Source organism: Nannobrachium achirus (assembly GCF_963921795.1).
Source record: "Nannobrachium achirus genome assembly, chromosome: 1".
Classification (NCBI taxonomy): Eukaryota; Metazoa; Chordata; class Actinopteri; order Myctophiformes; family Myctophidae; genus Nannobrachium; species Nannobrachium achirus.
Window position 1 is genome coordinate 28892748 of NC_137810.1, and position 11367 is coordinate 28904114.

The window sequence follows — 11367 nt, forward strand, 5'->3', positions numbered from 1 at the left end:
AATATACTTTTAAAATATCCTCCTCCATCTCTAGAGAGGGTCATGCTAATGCTACACAGTAAAAGGTTGTAACGTTGGAGCAAGCTATGCCTCGCAGTTCCACTGCCTCCCTGCTCAACAGGCACCCAGACCAACCTGTAGAAGTCGTTAGTGCAGCAGCAGAGATGGCCCTCCCCATCCAGCTTCCCAACTGCGAACACGGCCAGTTGTGTTCTTTGGAGTTCCCGCACCATGGCGTCGAGAGGGAACTTTATCCCGATGCCACAGGACGCCCAAGCTGTTTAGCTTATTCCAGACTTGCACTCATTGTAATGCCTCATTTATGCGCCAACATGACAGAGTCCCATGCCAAAAATAGCAAGTTTACAAGCTCACAAACAATGCGTCGCATCCGTGACATGTTGTGAGCTTATTAATTGCCTTTTTTTCTGTATTTTAAAATAAATCAGGCTTAAGCCTGTTAGAGGAAAGCCTTAATTTAAATGTGATGTGACCTTTTTTTGTGACCACAGGCACTAAGCCACCATGACAGCTGAACCGATGAGATCAGAACTAATCTGAACCGACACCCAGTAACAAACTATCTCAAGCAGCGATGCAGTCAGTGGTATTGATATATCAAGGCATTTAAAATCAGCCTAAATTCGCTTTATGTGTAGAACTCACACAGATACAGTACTCAACACATATGACATAGTTTGACATACTAACCTATAGATATGACATACTAGCACGCTCATGTGCACACAAAAATGCACGGGCAGATGCATCAAGGACTATAATTAACATATGACACCATAGCTGGGAAAGTGGTGGAAAACCCAGAGGAGCAGAGAGAGGTGTAAATAGATCGCTGGTGACTCACATTCTAGTGGCTACACACTGGCCACAGACACACAGAACACCCCCTCACTCACTCACACACACACACACACACACACACACACACACACACACACACACACACACACACACACACACACACACACACACACACACACACAGAGGGACTCTCTCACAGACACACACACACAAACGCACAGACGCAAACATACCAACACAAAAAGCCAAAAACACTGGGTTCACCCACATGAAGTCAGAAACACATCATACCCACAGCCACAGGAGGAAGCAACGTACTGTGTGTGTGTGTGTGTGTGTGTGTGTGTGTGTGTGTGTGTGTGTGTGTGTGTGTGTGTGTGTGTGTGTGTGTGTGTGAGAGAGAGAGAGAGAGAGAGTAAAGCTCTATTTGTCCATGCTTATGTCATGGTGGCTTTAAGTGTTATCAAAAAGTCCATGGTTATTGAGTCAAAAGTTATGTACTTCAAATGCTCTCATTCTCATTCTCTCTCTCTCTCTCACACACACGCACACGCACGCACGCGCGCGCGCGCGCGCACGCACGCACACACACACACACACACACACACACACACACACACACACACACACACACACACACACACACACACACACACACACACACACACACACACACAGTCATCCATCACGCCTCCTCTCTAGGCACAGAGAACTGTCCTATGATACGGCAGGATTTCACAATTGCAATTTGGGAGATTAATGTTGTCTCCGTCTCTGTCCAAAGATGTAGTTAAGCACAAGCTCCTCAATGTTCCCAAAGCTCTGAGGTGCATACACACTGAAAGATCCTCAGTGTTAATTCAACTCTGAGTGTAATAAAAGGGTAAATTAAGCACTGTGGCTTTTACTGTGTAGGGCAATGAATTGGTCAATGAAGGTGAACATAATTCAATATTTGACTTTGACATTATTCGTTTTTTATTTTTATGTGTTACTGGGTAATGAATCACTGAGGAGACCTCTCAACCAAAGTATTTTGTTGGATATTCATTGGATGAAGCAATTAAATCATTCTTCTGAGATCTGGTGTTAGTTATTGTTCGTTACTTGTTACCAACGAGGAAGAGTCAGAACACAGGTGAAGGCTGGCGATGTAATGCTGGGCTTTGGTGGCCAACAGCAACCTTGCAAAGGTTATGGTCTCATTTTAGAACACCACTGTTTGATGGTCAACATCCAACATAACTTACCGGACTGCACTTCATGAAGACCATAACCTAATGTTCCCACTCTCACACCTTTCCTTTCTCTCCCTCTCCCCCTGCTACAAGTCATCCAGGGGGCACGCTCATTACCTAACACACAGGTGGCCATAGATCTATGGCCATGGACCAGGGGACAAGCACAGTGCACACACACATTTTGTGCATTTGCACACATGCGAACACAAAAGTGCGTACACACACACACGCAGCATTGGGACTGAACTCTGTGGTTAATGACTTTCCCACCCACTACCGCTCACACACTGCTCACAGTGCACATGTTGAAGCCGTTAGTGATAAGTGGCTTTTCTTCCTCCTCGGTAACGTCCTAATGTCCCTGTTAATCTCACATTCCACACTACAAAGGCCACGACGGCGCAGATGGGTGTTTACAGTGCATGATGATGAGCAATTGTGCAAAAAAAACTATTACGGCAACTAGCACAAATGCATGGGTAATGTAATGTCCTCAGACTCCTCACACACACAACATGATGATGACACAACACAAGAAGCCAGTTCCACCCTGGGAAGACATTCCATGTAGTTCATTAACCTGGTGTTTAATTACCAAGTTGACACAGTCCATCCATCCATCCATCCATCACTCACTCCATCACTATCATAAGACAGTATAGTGGTGTTTGTCACAGTCTCACATACACTGACTGGCCAATAGCTCATGAGGCTTGTTGTGGGTTTTGTTTCAGTTCACAATTTGTCCAATTCACTTTCTAGCCGGACCTGTTTTTGTAGTATAGGGATGTTGGAGATGCCACCCCCCCACCCAATATATAGCCTAGCCTATATATATATATATATATATATATATATATATATATATATATATTTGTAAATGAAGGAATTATAGCCTACATACGGTACAACACATCATCTTTTTAATGTCACTTATGTCAGTGAGTCAAAACAGCAGTGTTTCTCAAAGTGTATTTCAGGGACTGTCTAGGTTATTTTATGGTGGTCTAAATTGACCCTTACAAGTCTGTTTTAATTGATTGATTGATTGAAGAATGTGTCAGAAGTTTGCAATAGAAGAAAGTACAGTTTCATGACAGTACAAATCACTGGTACAAGGTCAACTAAAAGAAGACCCTAGAAAAAAGCCGAGGCTTTTATTTCCACAGGAGCCACACTTTAAGTATCTCATATAATAATATAGGCAATATGTATAACTTTGACAGTGTAGACTACAAAAGGAACCAAATGGACCCTAACGGGTGCATGTGGTTCCATTTATGAAACACTTTGAGAAACACTGATAAAGGCTTATATATCTATTGTTGTAACTTGTACCTGGAGATGTTTAAAAGCTGCGGTCAGCTGCGTGACGTGCAGAGTCAGACACCTGGACGCGCATCTGGCGCTGCTCACTCTCTCCTGGACGTCCTCTTGCTCAGGAGCCTGCGTCCTGCGCGCCGCGCCGGCGGCATGCAGCACCCCGCACAGGAGCACCACGCCGGCGAGCACACCGCACCGGGGGGTAGGAGACATCAAACAGCCTAAACACGCTAAACACGAGCGATATAGAAATCAAAGACCCGTATAAAAATGTTAAATGACTCAAACTTTTAATTCCCTCCCAGAACGACTTGTTGTGTGTGTGTGCGTCTGTCTGTCAGCCTCCTCTCCCTCCCGCGATCAAGTCAAGAATGAAGACATCTCTCAGTCACCACCGCTGAGGAGAGGAGAACCCCGCTCTGCTCTCCTCCTGCGGACACTCCCACCACCGGTACACGTGCGACTCATCATCATCATCCAAGCATGCACTATCCGCTAAACTTAGCAGCTAGTAATGATGAATGTACAGTGCAGTTGTGGGAAAGGTACTTAAATGTTTTACGTAATTTTAAGTAATTAAAAGGCCTGTGTTAAAAATGTTTAATACAGAGTAAAAGTAGGCTACAAAATATAGGCTACTCAAAGTAGTAGCCTACTAAAACAGGCTTGTCAACTCTCCTGGATCTCCCAGGAGTCTCCTGGATTTTGAACCCCTCTCCTGGGAGTCTCCTGGATTGGCAAATCTCCTGGATTTCTCCTGGATTTTGTATCAAACTCCCAAAATTCACCAGAACACAGGAAATTACATCTACTTTGTTAAAAATGTTCTGGGGGAGGACCCCCAGACCCCCCGCTTTAGGGGTGGGGGCAATACATGCAAGAAAGATCATACAGATATTCACTTAAGTAATGACTTAAAGATGAGAAATCATTATTAAAGATGTCCTTTTGCTTCTGTCATCAGATCTGTACTACTACATTTGGCATATTAGGCTGAAATTGTACACATGCTAGTAAAGTAAGCCTGATAAATGTATCAAACATGCACAAAATTCAACAGAACACAGGAAAATATATCTATTCATAAGTTTTGGGGAGAGGACCCCCCAGACCCCGGTTGGGGAGTTCCGCGCACCCCCCAAAAATAAATCTCCTGGATTCTGACAGTCCAATGTTGACAACCCTGTACTAAAATGTTTAGAAAATAGCAGATCTACAAGCTCACAAGCTTGCAATGCTACTGTTGTGCTATTTTCAAAAACCCTATTTTCCTAAATAGGGCTGAATTGGTTAATGTAGCCTATGTTTTATAATATAGCCTAATAATTCATCTGCAAAAGTAACTAAAGTTTTCAGATAATTGTGCTGGAGTAGGCTAAAAGTAGCCTACCTGCAATATTCTGACCAGTGGCGGCTCCAGAGAATTGTGACTGAGGGAGCTGGCTTTTTTAGAGCGGGGGCTAATTAATGTTGGTAACAAACAATTATGAATAGTACTTATATGACAAACGTGATTCACTCGCACCTAGGTTATGGATAACTGAACTGAACAGACCAGATCATTGGCAGTTTACAGCTCCAAATCTGAGGACTGTAGGTGATCGGATAGGGTTTTTGTGAGGCTGAAGATGCTTTCTAGCATAAAAAGTATGATTTTATAGTATGGTTTACATAGAAGTCAGTCAATTCACCCTTTGTCAAGTCCCGCCCATTGTCCTGCCCCTCTCCACACCCATTGGTTGCTGTGTCTTGGAGGGACATTCAGTGGGACATTCCATCCACTGCCATGTTAATTCAGTTGCTTCATATTGTTATTCTGTGTGCTCAATTCTAATTTCAAACTTTGTTTCAGTCAATTGGAGCTGCTCAGTGGCAGCATAGTGAATCAGCATGCTTTTAAATGTTTTTATTTCTCAAAAAATCATGTTTTAGCTAATTCAACATAAAAAAGGCGGAACCAGGGCGGGACAAGGCAGATAGAGCCTGCTGGTTGGTCAGTCAGGGACCAACCAGGAGCCTAACAAAGGGGGAATTGTCTTTCACATATTCATATACATTTTATTTATTTATTCCTTAAATATTTTTCATCAGTATTTTTTTTGGGCGGTGGGGGGGCTTAGGGGGTGCTAAGCCTTCATCAGGGGGGGCTAAAGTAGGGTGACCATATTTTCAGCCACTCAAACGGGACGCAAAACACTGTTGCCTAAAACTGGGACCCTAAAAGCAATGCGCACGTTACCGCGCACGTGCGTGCCCATTCTCTAACGTTCGTGCACGCGCACACACGCACCGCAGGGTTGCAAACAGGCAGTGAGTGATTGACAAACAGCCTCAGCGTTGAATTCAGACACGCAATGAATTTGTTCCTTTTTTCTGATTGTTTAGGTGAGCATGTTTTCATGAAAAGAACATGATAAATGTCTATGCAACCACTGAAAACAGCTACGATTATTTTAATTCTGGTGAAAACCGGGACAATTTTGCAGTGAATGTTGAAAACCGGGACATATTAGTGTTTTAGAGATATTTGTCGGGACACCGGGACACGCAGCTTGAAAACGGGACTGTCCCGGGTAAAACGGGACGTCTGGTCACCCTAGGCTAACCCCCCCCCCCAACCCCCCCTGGAGCCGCAACTGATTCTGACTCTGAGATGTCAGTATTGGAAATTGGAAATACTCAAATAAAGTAGCCTACGATTACAAATAGTCTACCTCAAAATTGTACTAATTGTACAATTGCACTAATCAAATCACAGGCTAGGCCACAGTAGCTACTTAATGTAGCCTACTTAGTTACTTTACAATTACACCACTGATGTAGCCTACAGTGTAGGCTACATCAGTGGTGTAATTCTCTAATGGGACATTTTCCATTTGGATAATGTTGTCCTAAACCTAACGTGATTAATTGTGTCATAATTGGGCTCCAAACGATAGAAATAAAGGGAGGCAGATATGAGCTAATGGTTTTAAAGTATAACTGCTATTATTCTACCAAACCGTTTGTTATTCTGGTAACGCACCTCCCCTTCAGGCCCGGTATAAAGAGTGTGTGATTATTAGAGCAGACTAATAAAGAGATGTTTAACGATGGGAAACAGACTCTAACAACGTGTCGATGTAGCAGCCAGTCAATAGGCTACTACGCCAAATAAGGATGACTAGGCCAGGGTAAAATCTAAATGTTTAGAGCACCATTTTGAACTTGAAAGATGTTTATTTATATGAAACTGTAACCCAATAGACAAATTAAACCCTGTTGGCAACTAGATGTAAAAAGAATCAGTTACGTTTTGGTTTAGAGGAAATTGAGTCATATAAATATTTACTAAAATATTACTACAGGCATTGTTCGGCCTGTGGAGCGTGCCCCTATAAGAGTTGTTGTTTTTCTGTCTCATGCACTGATAGGCTCAGCTGACACGTAGGCCTACTACTAGCCTACACCAGTATTCACAGAGAGAGAAGAAGAAGAGGGAGGTAGAGAGAGAGAGGTAAGAGGAGTGTGCTCTCTGATTGAAGTACCTCAGCTTGGGTCAGGTTAGGTTAGGGTTTCTGAGGTCAAACACACGCATGCACACACACAAACGCAGGCAGGCAGGCAGGCACACACACATACACATGCACGCGTGCGCGCGCGCGCGCGCACACACACACACACACACACACACACACACACACACACACACACACACACACACACACACACACACACACACACACACACAGCTGGCCATTATCTTAACAACAGACAGAACATTTTCGTATTTTTACAAAACACCCTGCTCAGGTTTCTGAATAAACCATTAGTGGAGTAAAGACCCTCCCCAGCAGAGACACGTACACGTATACTTATTCATACACACACACACGCGTGCACACGCACGCGTGCAAGCACGCACACGCACGCACGCACACACACACACCAGAAGCACTCACTGTCTATCCAAATATGTCCGTTGATTAAAACCAAATGTCTATGATTTGGCTAGAGAACGAAACAGTGAGTGAAAGAAGAGAGAGAGAGAGAGAGAAGAAAGAAAGTAAGAAAACTAAAGACAGGCAGTCTGACACACAGACAGACAAAGAGACTTGATGTGGTGGAATAAAGGTGCCAGAATCCCAGCTCTTCAGTCATGAGTTGGGACTATAGGTAAAGGTAGTGCCAGATCAGATCCATATACAATTATTTTCTATATGTTCAAAGTTTCCATCCAAGTCAAAATGTTATAGATTGGGGAAGTACTGTAGGCCTACAAACAAACCAGACCACTGAGTAAAACGTTTTCACTCTGATGTTCTAAACCCAAACCCTGTCGTGTGTTATAAGCCCAACATCCACACAGTGTGTTAGATCACTTTGTCAGAACAGATTTGTGTTTGAATCAGTGGCAGTCTGGCAGAGACAGACGTTTGGCCGTGATTAGTGCGCTGTCTGTTCTAATTTAACTAGCAGATTTACAGTTTTCCACCTTGATGTTTCACCTCAACCAGGTCGGCTGGTGTTTAATTTATGCTTAAAAAGAAAATGGCCCCATACCCTCCGATTGTAATTGGAACAGTTGGACCAATTTGATTGGAATAGCACCAGCTGGTTCAGCCTGTCAGATGGCGTTAACAACGAGTCAGATGTGGGATAACTGGATTCTGCCCAGTAAAATCCACTGTGTTAATTTAATATTGAGAGTGTTAAAAAAAAAAGGACCCAAATGGACTTGTAGATTAGAATCAGCTATCTTTATGAACTTAAAACCAGAGAATTTGTTTATAGCTCAAGTCACAGCCTTACTCTTGCTGTGTTTAACGCATTGTTACTGATATAATCCACAGTACATCTTCCTTTGAACTCCAGTGCACTGTTCATATGGTGATCTAGTGCGAGGTTACTGAAGTGGTCAGTAGGTAATCCCTACAGCTGGAACAACTCACAGCTCATCTATCAGTTGTCTGCCTCCAGAAGCCCACAAACCTTCAACAGCATCGATTTTTAAACCTTATGTACTTTGCTGTCTGGGGTCCCCCAGAGGTCTATTTATACATGATGGTCGCCCTCTTTTTTCCTTCTACACTTCTGCTGAAAATAGACAATCTACAAGCTTGACTATTCTCCCTGAAAGTTTGCCTATTTCTTTACAATATAATGTCAATTTTATGGCATATAGGGTCAGCAGGGTTCATGTGATTAAATGTTTCATGCCCCAATTCTGGGATGCTAAAGGAAATGTCCAAATTTATGTAGAAAGTAGTTTGTTACATATTATATTCACCTGCTCTTACAGTATAAATACAGGGCGACATGGCCAATTCTTGGCCATCTGGCCAGTGATGTATATCGGACCAGTTACCCAGATGGGTGTCGCCCTTTCTTCTTTGACGATGGGTTCCCAGATTGCCCATATGGAGACAACTGGTACCCATATATGGAGATACTGTATATGGAGATATGCTGTGAGAGCCCAAACATGCTTACTCAGTTATTTGTTATGTGAATGTCCTATTGATTGATTGAAGACTTTATTAGAAGTTTGCATAGGAAAAGGTACAGTTTCATGACGGTACAGTTCACTGGTACAAGGTCTACTAAAAGGAGATCCATGAAAAGACTAAGCTTATTTCCACTGGAAACCATTAAAGTATCTCATATAACATTGAATGACAGACGAATAGAACACAGTGTCTATGACATCTGACATCATACCCTTTTATGCCCATACATGGAGATCCCTGTCTATAGAACCAGCCACACAGATATGGGCTGTCTTGGCCATCTGTCTTGGCCATATATGGATTCTGTTAGTGGTATGTGGCCGATGTTGCCTCCATATATGGACATTCCCATATGAAGTCCTGTTAGATATGGGCTTAATATTGATGACATCAGGGAACTCCATATATAGAGTTCCATAAAGGATTCTGTTAGTGTGACATCACAGTGACATCAGAACATGATGTCAGAGTGACAAACCCATAGAACCACAGTGTCAGGCGTTATAGACAGAGATACATACATACGGACAAGCTGTGACCATTTACATACTAATCTGCGACCTATGGTCGCAATTATGTCCTATTCAATAGGCTATGCAGTACATTTTGCTAATTACAATTCTTAGATTTGTTCTGGTTCGCTATGTCCTTTTTTTTGTTTCACATTGGTAATTTCTATGCAAATTATAAAACACATCCTGTTTGCCTTTAATGGTGAAAATATGTAGGGAAATAACCATTGACCTGCCCACCAACTCACTATAGCTTCCTTGTTTCATTTGAACAACTTCCTACTGTGTTAAGAGAATAAGGTTGAGCAACAGTGTCCCTTTGTGATCATGTGGGGTAACTGCAGTTTCAGCATGCATTACATTGTGAGACAGTATTTTGAACCTGCTACTCACCACTGGAATGAAGCCTACATAGCCTAAAGTCAGGGAGAACTTTACTGAGCCATCACCCCATAGACCATTATTCACACCACACTGAGCCATCACCCCATAGACCATATTCACACCACAGCCGCCTTGGATTGTGTCACCACATGGGGTGGAAACACGTCTGAGCCTGTATTACATTACAAACAAACAAATGTTGACGTTGTCATCACCCATTTGTCAATTTGGTCAAAAGAAATTGATGGAACAACTCATATTTTGGGACCATCGTCCATTGTTTACAATGGTTTGTAATGCAGGCTCAGATGTGTTGCCACCCCATGTGGTGACGCAATCCAAGATTGCCGCTGTGACAGCGGTCATGCAGGCGCTTGTGTGAATATGTTTTGTTGTTGTTGTTTTAAAAAGTTTTTTTTGGGGGGGTGGGTTACGGTTAGGGTTGAAAATATCCATATCCATAACAAAGTCATAATACAAATGCATCGCATTACAACACTTTATATTTTATCAATTTTTTTATTACCAGTGCATAATCAATAGACCTTTGTATGTCAAATGTTAGTCACAAATGATCTGTGCTGTGAACAAAACAAAAACAATTCCGCCTTTTTTCACACTAGGCCCTTGGAGCACCGCCTACTGGAGGACCACGCAAGTCAGGAACAATGCAAGTAGTGAATGCATGCCCCACCCGTTTATGCAATAGCCATTGTAGCCGCTGTCAGAGTAAAAATAGAATAAAAATAGTAGCCTTTCTTTCTTTCACTTCATGAATGAAACAAACAAGGAAGAGTTAGGAAACCTTGCAATTCTACTGAAAAATAGTATATTTGCCTAGGTTAACATGAACAAATCTCAAGGTATGAATTTCACTTGACACACTACAGGCCATAAATAATACATTTTAGCAAGTAAGCTGTGTGGGGCATACAGAAATATGCTCTAGTTCGTGCCATGTCCCTGCCTGGGCCGGACTTTGGATATGTCTGCTCTAGGGGTTTTCACCTGGTGGTCCATGGACCACTGCTGGTCCGGAATTGCATGTGGTCCCCGATGCATTTAGAAACGTAGGAAAGTGAAGAGTATTTCATTTTTATTCAATTATGTTGAATATGTTCCACTATTGTTGAGAAACAGTGCACTAAATGACCTGGTGTGACCTATGATGACGCGTCATTGTTGTAATTTACTTGGAAGTTGGGGCGAAGAAATTCCACAGAAAACCTTGCCACCACGTCTTGCTCTTTTTCTGTCATTCCATCCAGCTGTGTGTCTGTCTGTCCCTGTAATTGTCTGTGTTGTTCAATACCCCTGGCCAGGGTCAGAAATTCCTCTGTCCTTTCCTGTTAATGATGAGATTTGTATTACCATAAAGCGTTGTTATGCTCATTGCTCACAGCCTCACAATTATGTGCACACACCAAATCAGTATTTTCAAATAATCCTTACAGTATATCACTTGTTTTTAGCTACATCAGATGGATGTGGTTTACTTGTCTCAGTTGACTGTTGAACTTGAAATACTTTTGTGTGAATGTCTACTCTAGACTTTAAACCCAGTCAGGGTTTGGGGTCCTTGCTAGACATTATCTA

General features: G+C 42.6%; 1 protein-coding gene across 1 annotated transcript in view; it reads right to left on the reverse strand.

The window, feature by feature from the left end:
* Positions 1–3599, reverse strand: part of anos1b (anosmin 1b) — a gene marked incomplete at both ends in the record, with an annotated part of 56346 nt that extends 52747 nt beyond the window's left edge. Inside the window, one exon of the mRNA XM_080727958.1 lies at positions 3402–3599. Within this exon, the coding sequence (XP_080584084.1) occupies positions 3402–3599 (198 nt within the window). The remainder of the gene's footprint in view (positions 1–3401) is intronic.
* Positions 3600–11367: the final 7768 nt, after the last annotated feature.